The sequence below is a fragment of the Lemur catta genome, chromosome 3 (genome assembly GCF_020740605.2).
Source record: "Lemur catta isolate mLemCat1 chromosome 3, mLemCat1.pri, whole genome shotgun sequence".
Classification (NCBI taxonomy): domain Eukaryota; kingdom Metazoa; phylum Chordata; class Mammalia; order Primates; family Lemuridae; genus Lemur; species Lemur catta.
This window is the reverse complement of record NC_059130.1, coordinates 2,618,295-2,640,377: the sequence shown is the minus strand read 5'-3', so window position 1 is coordinate 2,640,377 and position 22,083 is coordinate 2,618,295. Positions and strand designations below refer to the sequence as shown.

The 22,083-nt window shown below is 49.4% G+C and overlaps 1 protein-coding gene and 1 long non-coding RNA gene across 2 annotated transcripts in view; one reads left to right on the top strand and one right to left on the bottom strand.

The window, feature by feature from the left end:
• The window catches only part of LOC123634925, a 39,290-nt gene that overhangs the window by 11,404 nt on the left and 5,803 nt on the right, over positions 1–22,083 (top strand). The window lies entirely within an intron of this gene.
• Positions 295–21,963, bottom strand: LRRC52 (leucine rich repeat containing 52). The gene is made up of 2 exons (XM_045546603.1): positions 21,035–21,963; positions 295–883 (listed from the first exon to the last, which is right to left on the bottom strand). The coding sequence occupies exons 1-2, from the start codon at positions 21,654–21,656 to the stop codon at positions 558–560; spliced, it is 948 nt and encodes a 315-aa protein (XP_045402559.1). The 5' UTR covers positions 21,657–21,963; the 3' UTR covers positions 295–557.

Below are 22,083 nucleotides of genomic sequence, written 5' to 3'. Positions count from 1 at the left end.
GGAGACGGTGCTGCTTACCAGTCGGGGGACCTCGGTCGGTTGTTTAACCTGTCCAGGCCTCACACTTTCACTGTGAAATAATATCAACATGATAGGATTGTTGTGATAATTATGAGCTGGAGTATGAAGACGGTGCATGGACACAGTCCATTACTGTCCTTGTCATTGTGTCTTATATTTTTCTCTATTTGATTCATCTTAATCCTGACTTTCCCCCAAATTGTTTGATCCTTAAGGAAGATCTTAAATCTCGTATTTACTTTGGGGACATACTAGGTGCTCACTAAACATGAGTTGGCTTGCGTTTGGGGGGGCCTTCCCTGACATTTAGATGCATCCAACAGCTTTTCTAGATTTTGTTCTACCTCACTCAGCTGGAGCTCAAGGAATCGTCCTTGGGCTGGTGAAGTGGGAAGGGACCAACCTATAAAATGGCCACCAAATATTTTATTTATTTTGCTACTAGGCTTCTAAGACAGCTCTGAGGTGGTGGGACGGGGAGGCAGGCGAGAAAGCAGGGCGGCTGGGGAAGGCACGTGAGACCGTGTCTCTGGCAACTAAATGAGCTGAGGGAACTCCTGGCTCAGGTTAGCCCTGCTGCGAAAAAAAGTCCGCCTGTTGACGTCCACCCTGTGTCCGGCCTCGTCCTCGGCATCGTCCTCGCTGGCCTTGCGGCTGGCGTTCTGGTAGACCACGGCGCACATGCCCGTGAGCCAGGCGGCCACGGTTCCCGCAGCGAAGATGCAGAAGCCGATGAGCAGCAGGAAGATGTAGTCTTGGCGGTCCAGGTGCGTGATGCACATGTACCGCAGTGGGTTCCCCACCCGGGTGATGGGCCACCCCTGCAGCTCGGTGGGCTCCTCGCACGTGGCATTGAGATCGTCTGCGGAGAAAAACACAGTAGGCAGGGTGCTGAGACAGTGCAACTGCCGGGGTCCTAAGGCCAAGGGGGATCTGGAGGGGCTGTCTGGACCCCCAGTGCTCCACTTGTGGCCTGGGGGCCAGCAGCACCCGCGGCACCTGCGGCACCCGGACCTCGGTAGAAACGGAGAGGCTCAGGCCCCACCCACACCTCCCGATTCGGAATCTGTGTGTCCGCAAGATCTTCAGGGGGCTTGCTGCACATTAACGTTGGAGAAGTACCGTTCCCGGACTACTCCTTGTCCCCAGGCTTTGCTGCACTCAGGTTGTGGAAATGGGCTTTGCTTCTTAAGGGTCCTCGAGGAAGGAGAGGCCCCGCAGGGTCTGGGACTTTGTAAACTTGAGCAAGATTGCCGTGGGGTGTCGGCACCTCCCAGCCCTCCACCGATGCTCCTCATCCCCCCTCTCCTCTTGATGCCAACTTTCCGCTTCACCCAGTCCCTGTGTCTTCACCTGTGCCTGAGTTCAGCCAGGGATGCCACCCAAGAACAGCACACACCACTTGGCTCAACTCTCAGGAGAGAGGAGCTTCCCTGGAAATGTCTACTGTGTGTTCTTTGTCCATCCCCCTGTCCTCCCGGGAGAAGTTGGGGGGTATAGAGAAGAGTATAGAGAAGTTGGGGGGTATAGAGGAGAAGTTGCTCAGGGTATAGAGATTGCTGATGGGGGAAGCAGTTCCGCAGCTCCCTGGCTGATCACGTGATCTACATGTCTTCAGTCTTGGTTAGCAGCTGACTCGGCTCCCTGGCTACTTTCTGAGCACCTCCCTGTATCCAGCACCGTGGACTTCAGGACGTACCAGGAAGAGAAGTGGGCTCCAGAGCTACACAGGCCAGGGTTCCAACCCAGACTCTGTCACTTGCTAATTCTGTAAACTTCAGCAGGATACCCAAGTCTGTCTCTGAATCCCATTTCCTCATCTTCCCAGTGCAAAGAATGGTACCTCTTCACAGGGTAGTCAAGACGACTGACCCAGGTGAGAAGGCAGCAGACTCCTCAGGGCTCCACCTCCAGCCCTGCATTTTTCTAACTCCATATGCTCTGCCATGCTGATGCTGAGGCGCCCATACGTGGTGCCAGGATGAATGTATCCAGCATGCGTTAGATCAGTGAGCTCCAGCTCAGGGCTGAGATAACCACACTCAAAAGCACAATAGCAGCTCATGTTTGCTAAGCTCTTGCTATGTGCTAAGTGACTTGCAAATGTTGTCTCCTTGATGCACATAAGACTATTATCCTTGTTTTACAAATAAGGAAACCGAGACTCAGGAGGTTTCATAACTTGAATGTTCTAGATAACCTACAGGATCAGAAGACAGAAATCCAGGAATGAGCTGTCTGAGCTTGTTTTGCAGAAGTGGGAAATGCAAACAGAAGCTATTATGGAGAGAAGCTTCTTCTAAACTTGAGGGAGGGCAGAAATCTCCTGACTGTGGGAAAGCACCGGTGCCCTTGGTGACCCAGGAAGTTAGGGAGGTCAGGTTCGGTCAGGGAAATCCTGATGAGAGCCAGAAGCCGCATTAGGAAAGAGAGTGCGGGAGTGAGTTGCCTGGGGAGGATGCAGTAGGGTTGGGTGGCTGGAAGGGGCTGTCCTCTGCACCTGGGCACCATTGCTGGCACCTTGCTCTGCGTCAGCGCACCTGTAGTGAACTCATTTTGCTACTTGCAGCAAGATAGCCGGAAGGGTGTAACGCTGTTTAGGACTCACTCTCGGAGACAGCTGTAGATACAGAAGGTGAAGCCAGCACAGGGGCTGTGTCCTATCCACTGTTTGCAAAGACTACAGAGGAGAGGAGAGGAAGAGGCCTCTCTCTACACTGCAGGTGACCCGCAGAGCAACGCTGCCCACTTGAAAGCTCTCAAGGAAAAGGGATTGGGGACGTGAAGAGGAAGGATCGCAGTTATACCTCCAGACCGCCTTCCAGTCAGCCTGGCTCCGTGACCCCTGGGGCTTTGTCTAGGAAGCCTAAGCGTGGGGGCTTGGGAGGAGCAGGGGCAGCTCCCGAGAACTGTTCAGGAATTCTCTCTGGGGGGCTCGGGTCACTTGCCCAGACCGCCAGAGACCCAGGAATATACAAAGAATATACAAAGAAGATGTATTTGAGAAAGGAATGTATTTGAGGGTCTGGGGTGTGTCTAGGGAGGTTTATCTCATTCTATTTTTAAAAAGGTTGGGCTTTTAAATTGGGGTTGTGCGGCAGAGGTGAGACTAAACATTGCACACACATTTCCCCATTTTGGAGCATTAGCCTTGAAAGGAGCAATTAGGCAGTGATTTGCATGCATTGTCAGGCTGCTGCTAAGCGAGGGAGGCGGGTGGCTCTGCCGGGAGGGAGGCCTGGGCTTTTCTGCTGCGGCGTTCTCTGCCTTCCCCCAGTCCCTGCCGCCGCCAGGGTGGGGGCTGTCCTCTCCCAGCCTCCCCGTCTCCACTGCTTCCATGTGTCCCGGCTCTGGTCCATTCCACACACTCCTGCCGGATTGCCTTCCCCAAGCACAGCTCTTCCCAGGCACACTCCCGCTCAAAATCCTCCTCCAACCCCGCCGTGGGCCTCAGAATCATGTCCAGACCACCTTGCCTGGCATTCAGAGCCCCTCGGCATCTGCCCCCTCTCCGCTTCCTACCTTACTTTTTAGCACTGCTGGCCGCCCCCTTTGCTCCAAATTAAATTACACATTATTCCTTGATGACATCCCTCCCTTGCCCTCATCTGTAGCTAGCTTTGTTGTATTGCACTTTTTCATCAGTTGTCTTATCCCCTAGGTTTGGCATGATCAAGTTCTTACCGGGCCTGGCGCGGTGGCTCATGCCTGTAATCCTAGCACTCTGGGAGGCCAAGGTGGGAGGATCGCTTGAGGTCAGGAGTTCAAGACCAGCCTGAGCAAGAGCAAGACCCTGTCTCTACTAAAAATAGAAAAAATCAGCAGGGCATGGTTGTGTGTGCCTGTAGTCCCAGCTACTCTGGAGGCTGAGGCAGGAAGATTGCTTGAGCCCAGGAGTTTGAGGTTGCTGTGAGCTAGGCTGACTCCACAGCACTCTAGCCCGGGCAACAGAACAAGACTCTGTCTCAAAAAAAAAAAAAGTTCTTTGCATCCTTCAAGATCTAGCCTAAATGTGTCCTCCCCAAGGAGACCTTCCCCCACCACGCCATCCGCACAGCTCAGAGGATATGTGATTGCTCCCACTCCTGAAGTCATCCCTAGCATTTGCCTGTATCGCTCTTAATGCATGTATCACATTCTACCTTGCCATGAGGGTTATTCACACGGGCATTTTCTCTTCCCTACTAGATGGACTTTTAGCTCTTGAAGGCATATGCCATGTCTGATCATTATTGTTCTTGTTAATAAGAGCTATCATTCATTGACTTAATTGAATAATTTGTTAGTATTGGGGAATTTTCTAATAATATTTTTTTATTATTGGATTCTAGTTTAATTCTACTATGGTTAGAAACACTTTCTGTAATTTTGTTACAACATGGATGAGAAAAAAAAGGATTCTTGGCCTGGGTTACTGTCTGTAGAGTTTGCACTTTCTCCCCTTGTCTGTGTGGGTTTTCTCCTGGTTTCCTCCAGTTTCCTCCCACATCCCAAAGATGAGCATATTAGGTGCAGTGGCAGGTCTAAACCGCCTTTCCCCCTGAGCTGCTGGGTTAGGCTCTGGCCACACGTGACTCTGAACTGGGACAATTGGGTGCATAATTACTTTACTTGTTTTTGTTAATCTTTCTTAAATGTATGTATAGCTCACACTTATTTCAATGATTAATAAGTGTTTTGAGTCTTTATGTAGAAGTTTGGTGATTGTTTTTGTAACCAGAAATATGCAGTAGGAACTTAACTCTTGTTTATATCAATTAGCTTATGGTAAAATTAGTGTCATTGTATGTTGTTTTGCTTGACGTTGCAGTTTCCAAGAATTTATCAGTGACGTTAAGTGAGGACTTACTATATTCTGTCTTTGTTGAGGACATTGTTCTATGCATGTCGATTAGGCTGTGGTGGAGTACAGATCTTCTGTGCCCTATTGACTTTGTATCTATAAACATTGCTTGTCTCTCAGTTACTATTAGTCTAATAGTTGTCTGTTAGATACTGTGATAAGTATGTAAAATCGCCAGTTATTACTATGTATTTGTCTACTCCATATAGTTTTGCCAAGTTTTGTTTTACAAACTTTAAAGCTATGTTATTAGATGCATACAAAGTTACAACTGTTCTATCTCCCTGGTAGACTTACCCTTCTGTCATTGAACAATATCTCTCATTATCTCTAGTAAATACTTCTTGCCTTAAAGTCCACTTTGTTTGACATTAGCATGGCTGTATTGAAATTCTTTTGGTTAGTGTTTGTGTTGTGTATCTTTTTCCATCTTTTTACTTTTAATCTTTCTACATTCCTCTATTTAAGGTATAATATTGTAGCTGGGTTTTGTTTTTCATCCAAACTTTGTCTTTTAATCAACCCATAGGTATTTAATATAATTACTGATATATCTGGACTTATGTTTCGAATTTTACCATTTGTTTTTCATTTGTCCCACTATTTCATGTCCCTTATCTTATCCTTTGTTGCCTTCTTTTTTGTCATTTCACTTCCTTTTCTTTTGCTTGTCAGTCATACATTCTTTTTCTATTCTGGTATGATGACTTTAAAGATTTTATTTCCATCTACTGACTCTAAAGCACCCGATATATCCTAGATGTTTTAAAAAATTGATTTAGAGCTTAATTTAAGCTCTACTCTTGACCACCTCACCGGGTAGTTTTAGTTATTCCTATGCTATGGAATGAATAAACTATGTATCAATTCTTCCCCATCTGGTTTTCTTGATCTCCTTGCCTCTCACACAGGGGCTGCCAGGTACAGTTGTGCATGCTGTGCCCTGCACAAATCTAGGAGGCTCCTTTCACATCATAGACGGATGATTCAGCGCCACGCTGTCATTTTCCTCAGCCCCCCTCCAGCGGGCCTGGGGCATTTGCCCCAGTTAAAGCACCCAGGTACAATTACAGATGTCATTAATGTTTAACTTCCCCTCACAAATAGTTCCTAAGGAAACATAAACCACCACTATGTTTATTTCTGTATACAGCTTATTGTTCACAGGCAGGAAACCTGTCTGCCAGGACCAGATGCCTGAGGAATTAGAGTTTCTGGGGCTCAGAACTATACTAGTTGGTGTGGAAGTCCAGGAGGCCTCCCTTTCGGAAATCAGCTTTGAACTCCCTGGTTATAGGAGGAATCGTTCCCTCTCTTGTCCTGCAGAAGGGACCACAGATCTGCCCAGGGATCTGCTATAGGTTCCCAGGGCCTGGTGCCCCAGGGGAGCCAGACCCTGTGTAGACTGCTCGGAGCCTCCTGCAGCAGCACTAGCTCAGGAACCATCTGGGCTAACTGGAGGGATGAGCGTCTAGGTGGTGGCAATAGAAGGCAAGAGGATGGAATTTGACAACAACCCCCCACCCCATTAAACTACAATTACGTCTTGGAGAGTGGACACCAGTTTCTATCAGCTTAAGCACTTTGTCAGTTTCTACCCTGGACCCAGAGAAATGCCTAATTCCCCATTTCTCCTTCCTAGGCCCCAGCTTGCCTGAACATCAATAGATGTACAGTGCTTTGTCTTCTTTTTAATTTTTTCTCCAGCTAAATTATGTATTTCTCAAGGAAATGGATTTGCCACCTATTCATTAGTCTGCCTCCACCCACTAGGTCAGAAATGCCGTGAGGATATGAATTTTTATCTGTTTTGCTCACTTTTGTGCCCTCAACACCTATAATGATGCCTAACACATACTAGAATCAGGGTATGTTTGTTGAATGAATTAAATGTTATTTGTTATTACTACCCTGTGGGGTGACTGTCACTGACATGACACTCTGCTGGAGGAAAGGGAACCTGGGTGGTAGAATATGGGATCATGGGTGGGTCAGCCAAGCTCTGACCACCTTGGATTGCTACACTAGGTGAGCATCAATCCCTGCCTACCCTGTGGGAGTCGGGGAGGACTTGGTGAGCTAAGGGGTGTGAAGCGCCCCCAGAGGCAAGAATGGATGGTGTCTAGGACCAAATGGAGGAGTAAGCCTAGAACTGGGAAGGGCACCTCCTCTGTCCTCTGAGACTGCAGAGAAGGAAACAAGGGTAAGAGTGTGAGGCTGAAAGTGCTGTAGACATGACATCAAGAGGTAGTTATTTCTAGAGATCACTTTAGGTAGTATGGACATTTAACTAGAAAAAGTAATTCTATGCTTTGTATGGAACCAGAGAAAACCTCGTATAGCCAAAGCAATCTTAAGCAAAAAGAACAAACTGGGAGGTATCAGTCTACCAGACTTCAAGCTGTACTACACGGCTATAGTAACTAAACAGCATGATACTGGCACAAGAACAGAGATGTAGACCTTTGGAACAGGACTGAGAATCCAGAGATGAAACCATCCGCATATGGTAATCTAATCTTTGACAAAGCAGACAAAAATACACACTGGGGAAAAGAATCTCTTTTCAATAAATGGTGCTGGGAAAACTGGATAACTACATGTAGAAGATTGAAACTGGATCCCCACCTCTCACCTCTTATAAAAATCAATTCACGATGGATAACAGACTTAAACCTAAGGCATGAAACCTTAAGAATCTTAGAAGAAAATGTAGGGAAGACCCTTTCAGACATAGGCCTAGGCAAAGAATTTTTGAAGAAGACCCCCAAAGCAATCACAGCAGCAATAAAAATAAATAAATGAGACCTGATCAAATTAAAAAGCTTTTGCACTGCCAAGGAAACTATCATAGACAGCCTACAGAATGGGAAAAAATATTTGCTACCTATATATCCGATAAAGGGCTGATAACAAGAATCTATCTAGAACTCAAAATAATCAACAAGAAAAAAATCAAACAACCCTATGAGCAAATGCGCAAGGGACATGAACAGAAACTTTTCAAAGGAAGACAGAATAATGGCCAGTAAACATATAAAAAAAATGCTCAACATCTCTAATCATTAGGGAAATGCAAATCAAAACCACAATGAGATATCACCTAACCCCAGTGAGATTGGCCTTTATCAAAAAATCCCAAAATAAAACAAATGCTGGTGAGGATGTACAGAGATGGGAACACTCTTACACTGCTGGTGGGACTGCAAACTAGTGCAACCTCTGTGGAAAAGAATTTGGAGATACCTCAAAGAGCTAAAAATAGAAATACCATTCAATCCAGCAATAGCACTATTAGGCATCTACCCCAAAGAACAAAAGACATTCTATAATAAAGACATCTGCACTCAAATGTTTATGGCAGCACAATTCACTATTGCAAGATTGTGGAAACAACCCAAGTGCCTGTCAATCCATGAGTGGATTAATAAAATTTGGTATATGTATACAATGGAATATTACTCAATTATAAGAAACGATGGTGATCTAGCACCTCTGATGTTCTCCTGGATAGAACTTGAGCCCATCCTTTGAAGTGAGGTATCACAAGAATGGAAGAACAGGCTCCATATGTACTCGCCATCAAATTGGCACTAACTGATCAACACTATGGTGCTCACATGGTAGTAATATTCTTCGGGGATTAGGGGCTTGGGGGTAGGTAAACTCACAACTAATGTATGCAGTGAGTGTTGTAGGGGGGAAAGGGCATGCCTCAAATCATGGTTTGGGTGTGGCAAAGACATAACATGTAACCAAAATGTTTGTACCCCATAATATCCTGAAATAAAAAATAAAAAATAAAAATAAATAAATAAAGAAGCTTCGCCTATATAAAAAGGTAGTTATCATCATTCCCCAATTATTATCTGAGAACTATTTAAGAGCAGAGACCCTTTTTGTTCACCTTTGTATCCCTAGTGTCTGGCACACAGTAGATGCTCAATAAATGTCTGTTGAATTACATACATGAAAGAATGGCTGGATTATTGGTCTGATCGCCTGTAGTACTTCTTAAACTCTCATGTCTTTGACCTGCTATTTAGGACAAGTTCCACAGTTGGAATTTGCAGGGATTGCTATTCTATTCTGATGTACTATGGATGGCCCAGAGGAGATGATTTCCTAGAAGGGAACCTAGATTGGGCAGGATAGCAGCTCAAAAACACCAAAGCCAATGGCCAGGAAGGTCCCCTTCGCTGGGGATCCAATGAGCATTTTGAGGCTTGACACTGGCTTCTGCCTTTGCCTTGTAGAGCCCCATCTCCTCCCTGCCCCACTGTCTTCCCATCACGGCACAAGCCAGTGCTCAGCAGACTACAGCCCATGGGCCAGATCCAGCCTGCTACCTATTTTTGTAAATTAAGTTTCACTGGAACACAGCTATGCCTATCCTTTTACATATTTTCTAATGCTGCTTTTACGCTAAAGACAGAGTTGAGTAGTTGCAACAGAGAACCCCAAAGCCTAGAATATTTACTATTGCCCTTTTACCGAAAGCAGGTGCTGACTTCTGGTCTAAACCATCCCTGGCATCTTGAAACCTTAAGGATCTGGATGATTTGGGCTTGTACAAAGTACAACTATTATCTGGCGTTCACAATTTTCTCCCGTTGGATAGACAGTCCGTAGATTTTTAAAGGTTAAATGTGATTCATAGACTCTTGGAACACAGAGAAGAGACCTTGAAGTTCAGCAAGTTCAACCCGATTATTTTTGTACTTCAAAGGTGTTTTAGGTTCCTGGACTGGGCTTGTGTGTGACTGTTGCACGTGGGTGTGATTTAGAGGCAGAGAGGCCCCTTTTCCTCATAATTCCTTCTCTTGTGCTTGTCAGTACCCAGAATTCTGTCAGCAGGAGGTAAAACCTTTTATTTCACCAAGCAAATAAGACTTAAAGTATAAGGTCTTCTAAGAAAAGAAGCAAGCGACTTAATCCCTTCCTAGGGGCAACCCCTGCTGCCCCCTTTCCTGAGTAGGGTTTGGTGGGAAGAGGGAGCCAGCGCATGGCAGGGCCGGGGATGGTACCAGCTGGTTCTTGGCAGCTAAAGGCAAGCTCTGGTCTCTTCTCAGTTTGGCCTAGAGCTGGGCCTGCTTACTGTTGTAACTACCCATCTGCTCAGAAAAATCTAGATGGTTGGACGATTGTCCTCGTGGATAGCAAGCCACTTGTAAACCCTCAGTAGCTAACGGGCACCAGCATTCGCCAGGCAGAATCCTGGGAGTCCTCCTTGCGTCCTTTCTCACATCTCATATCCAACCACGGCGAATCCCGGCAGTCCTGCCTTCCAAATGTGTCCCCGTTCTCACCTCTTCTCATCCCCTGGACCACTGCGCCCATCCTGGCCACCATCCTCCCTTGCCCGAGTTGGCCTCTGACGCCGTGTCCTTGCAGTCTCTTCTCCACACAGGGGTGGGGCCGTCTGTGAGCACGACCAGTCGCTGCCCTGCTCAAAGCCTTCCGTGACCTCCCACCGCACTGGCCCATCGGGCCTATGTGCTCTGACCCATTTTCTATCTCGTTTCTTCGCTTTCTCTTCTTCCTTCACTCTGTTCCAGCCATATTCACCTTCTAGTATGTCACACTCATTCCACGCCAGGGCCTTTGCTCTGCCCTCTTTGCTCTGCCGTATGGCCACAGCTTATCCCTCACTTACTCAGTTCTCCACCTAGGCCCACCCGACCTAAGGGTTCTGCCTTGTTCTCAACCCCAGGCACACTCTTCCCTCTCCTCCTTATTTTCCTTTACAGCACTTGTCATTATTTGACACCATGTCCTGTGTTTATTTATTTATTGTCTTCCTCTCCCACTAGAATGCAAGTTCCATGCGGGCATATTTGTTTCTGTCCACAGCAGTATGCCCAGTGCCTGGCCGAGGCCCTGGCACCTAGCAACTCAGGGGACAAATGCACTCAGGTGCCAGGCTGCGCTCCTTACCCTTCTGTAAACGTCAAATCAGGATAACAGTGTCTGTACCTCACCTCAGCCAAATGCTGTGGCCAAGGCATCTTGGCTGTTAGAAGAAAACACATTGAAAATTACAAGGGGTTGTCTAACATGACTTTAATTCTAGTCTGAACTATGTTTTATTTGGATGTATCAGATGTGTTAGTTATTCCTTTATCTGGGTTAAGGGGAAGGCCAGATCTACCACTGTGGGATCAAAAAAGATACCATTGCATATGGGCCAGGCATTGGGTTAGGTGCTTTTTATATAATGTTGTCATTCTGAAAGCTTTAACAAGCCTCCCTGCCCCCCAAAAGCTCTGTCACTCCTGAGTTGGACTTCCTGTGGGTCGTGTGCCCCAGCAGAAGGGCAGGCTCTGCTCCCCCTGTTTATTTCTACAAGCCCACACTGCTCTCCCCTCCTCTGCACGGCATGTGGCACTCAGGGTCACCACCGGGCAATAGGCTGCTCATTTTCCTTAAGAATTATAACAACGATAGCTAGCATTAGTTGAACACTAACTACGTGCAGTTCTAAAGTCTTCCTGTGGGTTATTTCATTTAATCATCACAAGTCAAGGAAACAGGGACTATTTTGGCTCCATTTTGCAGATGAGAACCTGGGTGGCATGGAGATTGTTGCCCACGGTCAAGTAGTTGGCAGGTGACAGAGGCAGATCAAAAACAAGTGGTCTAGGCCAGGTGCAGTGGCTCATGCCTGTAATCCCAGCACTCCGGGAGGCCGAGGCGGGGTGGATCATTTGAGCTCAGGAGTTTGAGACCAGCCTGAGCAAGAGCGAGACCCCGTCTCTACTAGAAATAGAAAGAAATTAGCTGGACAACAACAAATATATAGAAAAAATTAGCCGGGCATGGTGGAGCAGCTACTCGAGAGGCTGAGGCAGGAGGATCGCTTGAGCCCAGGAGTTTGAGGTTGCTGTGAGCTAGGCTGACGCCACGGCACTCACTCTAGTCCGGGCAACAGAGTGAGACTCTGTCTCAAAAAAAAAAAAAAAAAAAAAGACAAACAGGTGGTCTGAATCCAGAGCCCAGCTGAGTGTTGCCTGCTCAACTAGGAAGTGACCATGTCAAGGACAAAAGGCTATCTTACAATCACCCAATTGGGCTGCTGTTATGGAAGCGTCATAGAAAACGTCATGTGAAACCGTCCTTTGTAAAGTCATTCTTTGTCTTTTACCTCCCTGGAAGAGAAATAGAGGCCCTCAGGTGGGCCCCTCAATTGCACTCATCCTCATCCGCGCTTCCCTCACTCCCCTCTCTGCGGCTCCAGGGGACAGGTGCCACCCCCTTCAAGGCTTGTCCTCCAGTGGGTTCTGGTGGCCGAATGCTCCTGCCACCTCGGGCTTCCCCCCATAGGTTGTTCCCCCTCGCCTGCGTCTTTGCCCTTTCTCTTTGCACTCACTCCTTCCCATTAGCAGATAACACACGAGTGGATCTCTTTTCTCCTAAAAACACTCCTGTGAGAGTAGCTTATGTCACCTTCTCTCCTCCCTCTCTTCTCTGATGTTCGGTGCATAACCTGTCGCTGCCACTCCCCCCACGCCACTGACCTGTCCGGGACACCAGGGATGTCTTGGTGGCTAAATCCATTGGGTTTTCAGTCCTCATCTGGCTGCTCCCACTTTCTGGAAGCCGTTAGCTCCCATGAGTTTCCCTTTTCTCACTCGTTGCTCTGGCTGCTCTGCCAGCGTCCTTCACGGTGGCTCCTCCCACCGTGGCCGTGGCTATGCTGCATCCCCAAAGCCTCTGTGCTTGACCGTGTCGTCCTCTCATTCTCAACTCTCTTCCCTGGCAGGTCTCGCCTGCTGTTTGGGCTCAGTGACAGCTAGTGAGCTGATACGCGTGCGTTTATGCCCGGTTCTCTGTTCCGAATTTCAGGCCAGAACCCGCACATGCTTGGTGATTCACAGGGACCTCCCCCTCCACAAGCCCCACGGGGGACTCGGCTTCCCCCGCAACTTCCTCAGCGCCCTTCCCCCAAGAGCGTGTGTCTCAGCAAAGCCCCCACACTTGGCCAAGCCAAAGCCTTGGGAGCTATCGTTGATTTTTCCTTTATTTTATTTTCCATATCTCATTCATTCATTCACTAAATACTAATCGAGCATTTTCTCTGTCAGGACTTGTGCTAGTTTCTGAAGATTCAGACATGCCGTCATGGTGCTTCCAGTCTATCAGGGAAAACAAATGTTAAACTAATACAGATTTATTAATTACTTAGAATTGTGCCAGAAGTTATAAAGGGAGTTGTGTAGGGAACTACGAGAAGGTCTGGTTCTGTCCGAAGTCCTGTTGTCTCTGCCTTTGAAGGTCCCTTCCCACCTGTCTCCACCTCTCCGTCCGCACTGCTGCCGTGGGCTGCCGGGCCCTCCCGCCTACAGGCATTTCAGCGTGCCCACAGGGGTGCCCGCACGGGCCCCTTCCTGGCCCCCCCTCCAGCTTGCTCCCAGAGCTTCTCAGGACACATTGCATGTTCCCCAGAAAAATCACTCAAGGCCCTTCATGGCTAGACCCCATTCTTCCTTCTAGCCACACCCCCTCTCTGCTGGATTGCCTCCAGATTGGAGAGCTCTTCACCTCTAAAGACGAGGAAACCGAGCTTGGCTGTTTTGGCCAGGTGTGCACTGCTGTTTTCCAGAGGCCTGAGTGATGTCGGGTGACCTGAGGGGCCAGACCTGAGATCTGGTGTTTCTGAGCTTGAAGGAACCTCAGACACCTACTCTCAGGGGTTTCGACTGCCAGCCGGCCCGAGTTAGGGAGTGTCAGAATCACCACTGTGCTCACCCCTTCCATCCCTTCTTGCATGTTCTGGGTGGCTCAGGGATCACTGACTCGGTTGCACCTCCTGAGGCCCCCTCCTTGCCCTCAGGAGGCTGTGCCTCCAGCTGTCTGTAGGCCAGGGAGTTTGTCACAAGGCGGCGCAGCCGTGCCGGCAGGGCAGTCGACAGCCTTGGGCCCGCCTGCTGCCCACGTGTTCTCTGGCTTTGGCCTCTGGTCTTTAGTTCAATTTCCCTGATGGAGGAGATGGGCTCGGGCGCATAGTGGAATGATGTGAGGACCTGCATTCATTCTGGAAATCTAAGTTTTGGCACAGTTGCAGATGACTTTGTACTCGGTGGGTTGAAATGGGGCCATTATCCTATTACAGCAGCTCTGAATACAGGATGAAATAGCCTCGTAATGAAGCTGAGATGTTCTCTGCTCAGAATGTCCTCAAAATGATTTGGACTTGCAGCAGCACATGACTGGACCCAGCTGCGCCCGGCAGATGGCCCTGAGTGGCTCTGTCCACCCGCTCTGTGGCCCCCTCGCTCCAGCTCCTCTTTGCTGTGTGGGCCCCACCATCGGGCTCGCTCGGACTGCCTGAGGACTGTAATTTAAGAGCCGACCCGGAGGGACCCTCTGTCCTCAAACTGCACCACTCCTGCCCTTGGTCGCCTGTCATTTTCTGAATTCTCACTGTTTCTTGTTGTTGCCTGTCAAACTTCAAATGTCCCTTGAGGAAGACAGGCAAGTCAATTTATTTGCCAATTGGAGCAGCCGCTGAAGGTCCAGAACACAGGCCATTGTCCTGCAGTCTCTGAAAAGTGGCCTTAGGTCCACCTGCACGGGGAGCTCACTGAATAGGACCTCAGGACCGTGGTGCAGTGACTGAGAACTGTGGTTGGAGCAGGTCGGGCCGGGAGGAAAGTCTGGGGCCCTGCGTTCCCCGAGGGGGGAGGCGTTTTTCTAGTCGAGTTGAAGGTGCTTAGACAGGAGGTGGGAGAGTGCAGGAGTTAGCAGCCGTCTGCACCCTAATTGTACTTCCTAATTATGCGGATGTACCCGCGTCCCTGGGAACACTGGCATCTCAGCACTGTCCGTCTCGCGCCTGCTTACCTGGGACTCTGCCTGCCAACCGCCCTCCTCTCACATCCCGCGTCTCGTCTTTCTATTTAGGGCCACAGACCGCCAGCTGGAAGGGACCTCTGAGAGTATCTAATCCTACCCCCTTATTTGAAAGACAAGAAAAGTGAGACTCAGGGAGGGAGAGTGACTGTCCCCACATCACACAGTGACATTGCAGGGACCAGGACAGGACTTCCTGGCTTTCATTCTAGTTTCTGTCTCTTGTAGCCCTAGGTTATCCATTAAAACAGAAATTATGGCTTCTTTCTCTGTGATAAAACCACCCCAGCACTGTAATATGATGTTGGGCACACAGTGAGCACACAATGCATGTTTCAGAGTTGAATGGACTGTGTGGTGTGCTTGATGGTAAGGAAATATCGTGCCATGGGGGAAAGCATTGAACTTGGATGTCAGGGTATCTCTGCGCTGGGCTTGGCTCCTACAGCCACTTCCCTGCCAGGGGGCTGGATTCTAAATTGCCAGCTTAAGCAGCCTGTGTTACAAAGTGTCCTGACCATTATAATAGTCACTAGCCTCGTGTGGCTATTTAAATGAATTGAAACAAAATAAAATAAAAAATTCATTCCTAAGCCAATTTTAAAAGCTCAATAGCCACATGTCGCTAGTGGCTACAGAAAACCACATTTATAGACCACGTCCACCACTGCAGACACTTCTGTTGGACAGTGCTGGATCAGACTCTGGGCGTGCAGAGGAAGGGGATGAAGGAAGCCAGATTCCTTATGTCCAGGAGCTTAGAGCTGAGTGAGTTTTTGAGAGCATCCTGAGAGGCATTCGTCCCTGTCCTCCTGGGGAAATCAAATACCCTGGGAAGAACTCAGCTGCCACCCTCACCTTCAGATAGTACTCATGACTAGAAAATTAGAGTTCTGGCCGGGAGTTAGTCCTCCTACTTTATAACTGGGCCAAAAAGGAAATGGAATGTGTGCGTCTGTTTTAACTCTGTATTGGTCAGGGCTCACTAGGGCACCCTGGCAATGGACACGTTACAGCATACCTCCGTCTCTGCTGTAACTTTTGTGTTTGGAAAGTGACTGCGAATTCTTTGAGGACTGAATACTTTTCAGTACATCTGGCGAGTATGCCATTGGGGAGTTTCTTTTGATTCAGACCTTTGATAATAGAACCAAATCTCTTGCCAGTTTGGGAAGTTTTGTTATTCCCGTCCAGTGTAGCCTTGTGATGAAATACGATGAAACACTCGGCCTCCTCTCTCGTCCCTCTCTAAGGGGTGACCTTGGCCAAAACGTGACATGGTGGAAGGACATATTATTGTCCTTCTCATTTCTTTTTTTGTTTTAATACCTCTATATTTTCTTCCTGGACCTCTATTTTTTTGGGTTTCCCCATTGTTACAGAATTAATCTTAGCTAATCGGATTTCCCAAGAATTCACTCCTCCTCTGGTACGAGACTGTTAAAGGCTTAGGGACATTCATATTATTCTTCCCAGGAACTTGTGTAGTTTTTCAGGGCCTCTTCAAGGCCGTGACACTTTTTTGGGACCCAAAGGGGTGACTCTCTAGTGGCTAATTGCAGCTCGGTGGTGGGCAGCGAACGGGGAGAGACTGGGGCATCGGCATCACTCAGCGCTTTCAAATCACAGTTCACACCCCGTAGGTGACTTCTTTCTCCCAAGGCCGTGGCTGCCCCACGGTTGGACTGACTTCCTTGCCCTGTCCCTAGAAGGCTGTTGTGCACCCACACCTGCCTCTGCACGTGCAACTCGCCTTCAGGTAGAGCTTCGGTTCCGATGCCAGTGACTCAGGGACAGCCGCCTTGCTGCCGCCGGTCCAGCCCCGAGTCTTACGGCCCAGGCTGAGACCGAGCCTTGATTCGGGCAGCTGCCTTTACTCTCTGGGGCCTGAACCCCTGTGTTCCTAACTTACAATAATCCCAGACTCCCTCTAGGACCCCCCTTGTCCCATTCCCTCAGGGGTTAGGGTCCTAGGACCCACTGCCCCACCTTTCCACATCCAACCTGCGTTTCCGCCGGTGTCTCCAGTCAAGCCTCCGAGACAGCGGGCACTGTCCTCTAAAGCCACACGTGCTGAACCTTGCTGAAGCCCACTGCTTGCCCGGGGACCACCCGACTGCCGCCTGCTGCTTTACTCTGTTGGGATCCTGTATCTTTCCGACATCTACCAACCATTTGTTTATTGAGTGCTTATGGCGCGTCAAGCTTAATGCTAATGGCAGTTCCTGAATGTTCTCGTTTCATTTTATGACAGCCCTAGGAACGTTGGTTCTATTATTATCCCTGCCTTAAAGAGGAGGAAATTGAAGTTCAGAGAGGTTAAGTAATTTGTCTGATATCATACAGAGAGCAAGCGACAGGGCTGAGAGTGTAACTCGAGTCTGTCTCACGCCGGAACCTGAGCTCCTCACACGGAGGGGCTGCGCAGTGGCTGCCCCTCCTCACCTGTAGGGCAGAGGCTGTCCCAAGTGCCTGCCACCCTGGTAGGCACATGCTGGCCTCTTTTGTCCTGCCCTGTTTAGTCCTGCTGTGCCTGACTGGAATGCGGCACACACGTGGCACACACCCGGCACACACGTGGCACACACGGGCATACATGTGGCACACATGTGGCACACACGAGCACACATGTGGCACACACGGCACACACGGCACACACGTGGCACACACGTGGCGCACACATGGCACACATGTGGCACACATGACACATGGCACACACGTGGCACACACGTGGGACACACGTGGCACACGTGTGGCACAGATGACCCAGAGTCACGTGAGCCTCCTCACACAGCCCCAGGCTTCTTGGTCAGTCACCTTCATGAGCACTTGGCTGGCACACAGTAGGCCCTCAGTCAGTATTGAAATAGAAGAGTGGATGAACTGAGGGGTAGCATGCAGGCCCCTTACATCACTGCCCTGCTTTTCAAGGGACATACGTGCTGGCATTCCATTGTCATACTGCCTTTAATATTGCACCACAGCAAAAAGTTCCCAGTGCTAAGCGAGGTCCAGTACCTCTTTGGGTCTAAAATGAACCTGTCTGTAATTGGATTCTGCTTCACAAATGACCAGGTTAGTCAGCTTATTTCATAGAAATCCTTCCTGTATCCCGAAATGTGGGCACACGGAGAGAGATGAGTGGGCTCCATTCTAAGACAAGTCAAAGATCGCCATGTTGATGGCAAATATGGTAGAAATATGTGGGCTTAAGGTTGAGAGCTCACTAAGTGTTTATCAATAGCAAAGGTGCTTCCACTCAGCAGAGACTGAATCATCACATGAGAGTCACATGAAATAAATATCTTCGCTTATGTTGAGGTCTGGCTAAGGGGCAAGAGAAGCATCTAGTGAATTTTACCCTGTGTGTGTTCAACTTTATGTGACTGACTGTGTGTGTCTGTGCATGTGTGGGTATGAATCTGTAGTACATTTATGTGTATGTAATATTTGGGTGGGTACGTGAGTAGGCATGTATGTGTATGCATACAGTACATATGTGTGGGTATACCTTTGTGTTTGTATATGTGTGTGTTCGTATGTGTGTTTGTATGCATGTTCGTAATTGTATGTATGTATGGGAGGGGAGAACCAGACTGAATAAGGCCCGGATGAGAACAACACTAAGATTAGCTTCATCCTTTGGACTTTGGATAGATTAGGATGAAACCTGGGTTTGCAAGGGAAATGCAGGTATATCATAATGGATTTATGATGCTTAGCATTATTAGCCAATGAAAATGACCATGGGTGAGTTCTAAGTGGTAGCCAGATAGGAAATAAAGCTGAAGTTTAGATGCTGTGGCTGTATGTTTATAACACAGCTTAGATTTATAACTAAACTCACTTATAGGATGACAGTTGTTCTGTAATTTGAGGATTTAAGAGACAGTACAGTCTCACAGAAAAAGAAGCAAATTTAAAATCAAGAGGTTCAAATCCTTTTCTTGCCATTTACTAGTGTGTGATTGTGGGCAAATCAGCCCATTTTCTTATCCAAGGATGGGGTTAGAAATACCAATCCGAGCCTTTTGCACAGGCTGAGAGCAAAAAATGTAAGGGTTGGTGTGACACTCCAAGAAAAAGAGACAGCCTATGTGAAACAGCTCCCCCGGCTGCTAAGCTCTGTGTGAGTATAAATTACTCTGATGTCCAGTGTTGGGCTTGCTCATGGTTTTAAGAGACAATAGTGAACTGGAGCGATGAGGCTGTCTTTCTGCATGAAGTGGCCTGGAGGGTCCTCCGGGCCATCGCATGGCAGAGGGAGAGGAGCACAGATCCGCAGGCCTGGGTGCATGCGTGGGGTCCCCTGCCAGTAGGTGAAAGCTTTGTCTACCTCACAAGACAGACTATTCACCCACGAGGTGCTTATGAGCTTGGCAAGATAGATACTCCCTTTGCATGTCTTTGAAAACACGCAGCGGGACAGACTTGGTTATAACTCTATTCAGTCCTGGGTTGAACTGAAGAATCCAGGCGTCCCAGGTGGTCGGCCTGCAAACCGAGAGGGCACAAGTGTGCAAGCAACATCCGATGACGGGAGATTGACCGAGCGGTGAGCTGGTGGGCTTAGGGCTGGGACAGAAGCCAAGCTACTTCACTCCTCAGCTGGGGCGGGAGGTCCCTCGTGGCGACCTGGTGGGCTGTACGCGAGGAAGACGTGGATGTGGGGGGGAGGGAGCGAGAGAGGACAACGCCCTCCCACAGGCCGGTTACAAGGACATTGACCGGGGAGAATCCCGTTTAGGAACCACAGTTCATGCAAGAGGATGGTTAATATTTGACCTTCTCTTAGAGAGCTTTCTAGAAACCCTCACAGCACCAGTTATGGAGAAAAGAAGACATTATCTCTGGCTCCTGGAGAAGGTGGTACAGAGGAAGGCGGTCGACCCAAGGTAACGGCCCCCGTCTGCTTTTACGTTGGTCCTGTTAAGAAGGCAGTGTGACAACATTATCTCTGATGGATTCTAACAACTCAGGCTGAAGTCTCTGGCAGCAGGGCCCGGTGCCTCAGCGCAAGACTGGAGCAGGCATGTCGCTCGGGGGGCTCCAGGGCCCCCTTCAGTGCTGCGCCCCGGGAGCCCCCTGCCTCGCCCTGGTGGCCCTGCCTGGACTTCTCAAGACAGCCCCCCGAGAGGCCAGGAGGGCACACTATTACTTGCTGTCACCAGTCAGCACCCTCTCCCCCACGTCCCCGTGAAGTCTGTCTTTCTGGCTAGGAGTATTCCTAGGATACTGCCACGTGGGCAGGACGTCGTAGTGAAAGCTTCGGCAGGACTTTTGTGAAGCTGAGAAAACACTGTCAAAGGCAGACCCGGGGAAGGGAGACAAGGCCTGGTTTTGACAGGGCTTCGTTTTCTATCCAAAGTCCAATTTTGCCAGATTATATCAGTGGCTCTAGGCTTCCTGGGAGGAGTTTTCACTTCTGAAGCTCCAACTTCTCCAGGGGAAAGTCCTGTTGGTGGAGAGGGAGACTTGGAGGATAAGGACAGGACAGTGAAGGTGGAGAGGGGATGAGGCACAGGGGCTGTGGCAGAGGGCTTGGGGACAGTGGTAGAGTGGTAGCAACTGGCTTGGAAATCTCCCAGGTAAGACTGGAGAATCTGCCTGTGAGATCGGAATCTCCCTGCTGGACACAGGGAGGAGCCCTGGGACCCGTTCTCCACGGATTCGTGCCGCTTTCTCCTTCCGTGTGTGGTCAGCGCCTTGGAAACAAAGCAGCTGTCCCAAGGCTTTTTTTCTCCCTCCTTCCTTCCTCCCTCTCACATCCCACATCCCCTCCTCCTCCTCCTCTGAACCTTCCCTTCTGTGTGTCACACTCCCATGGAATCCTCAACTGCCTGTGACCACACTGACTTTAAGATCCTAGAAAAATTCAGGCACTGAATTAAACACATAAAAACAGTTTACCAGCAGAATACAGTGTTCCTCTCTTTGTTACTTTGCAATGATAGCACTTTATCATTTCCACACACATCACTTTGACACGACAACTCTGTATGTTGGGTAACATTATTGTCCCCACTTTATGGATCAGGAAACTGAGGCTTAGAGAAATGGTAACTTATTCCAAGGGCAGCCAGCTAGTAAGTGCTGACTGTGGGGCCAGAACCCGGCTCTTGGGATTCCTATTTAAGAGCTGTTTCCAACAAGCCTCACTGCCCCTCCGAGGATGGGCCCTGCAGAGTAGTGAGGGTGCTTTCACTCGGCTTCACCCGGCCCTTCCTCCTCTCCCGACCACCTCTGACCTCACCTTTTCTGGAACCAAGTCCTCCCACTCCACCACATCCGCGTCCCCGCACCCAGTCGCGCCCTCACCTGAGAGTTCCATGTGGGACACTATCAAGAAGATGGCGAAGTCCATGAAAGAGCAGTTGCATTTCCAGGGGTTTCCACTCAGATACAAGGTCTCCAGTACTGCGAGGTGGTGGAAGGCGGCCCGGTCCAAGGTCCGCAGGCCGGTGTTTCTGAGGTCCAGGTGTCTCAGCGAGGTGGTGTTGGCAAAGGTGAACTTGTGCAGAGATAACAGGTGCGGGTTGTTGGCAATGTTCAGCTGCACCAGGTTGCTGAGCACCGAGAAACTGAATGGGGAGATGGAGGTTAGGTTGTTGGAGCTGAGGTCAAGGTAGATGAGTTTGAAGACCCCGATGAAGGTGTAATCCATCACCTCTCGAATTCGGTTGTTGTGACAGTCCAAGTAAACAAGGTCACTGAGGAGTCCTAGGTGCATTGCTGGCAAACTAGTGATTCTGTTACCGTCCAGGAGCAGCCTCCGGGTGTTCAGGGGGACGTCAGGGGGGTACTCGGTTAGCTGCCTCCCCGTGCAGATCACTTCTTGGGCTTGACACAGGCAGTTGTTCGGACACTGTGACCCCGAGACCAGCCCCATGCCCAAGGAAAAGAGTAACCACCTGGGGCCAGGGCCCGAAGCAAAGGACATAGTAAGGAGCCACAGCTACCCTCCGTCCACTTTCCTGCGGTTGGGCGCTGTCCCTCGGATCCGAAGGCGGCCGGTGGGGGAGGGCAGGGCGGGGGAGGGGCACTGGAAAGAACCGTAACACTCTAGCTTTGTGCAAAGCAATTTTCCATTACGGGAGAACCGAACAGAAATTGAAACGCGAGGCCCGATGCCCCGCTGCCCGGCTTGGTGGCTCTGCGCTCGCTCGCTCCGGGACTGCTGCTGGAAGCTGGCCCACTTGGCCGCTGTGAAAGGTCTCACCCTTCCCCTGCGTCTGTGAGCGAAGGGGAGCCAGGGGACAGCCACGTGACAGTGAGGTCGCCAGTCGACACCTTTGTGATGTCAGCAGCTCCAGGACACTGCCCGGCTGCGGGGAAGACAGAGACTCCCTGTCCCTCCTGCCAGGTGG

Excerpts from the sequence above, each read along its gene's own strand:
- LRRC52 (XM_045546603.1), bottom strand. The coding sequence starts at position 21,656 with ATGTCCTTTGCTTCGGGCCCTGGCCCCAGGTGGTTACTCTTTTCCTTG. Across the intron at positions 884-21,034 it reads GTCCCACATGGAACTCTCAG|ACGATCTCAATGCCACGTGC; the intron begins GTGAGGGCGCGA and ends TTTTCTCCGCAG.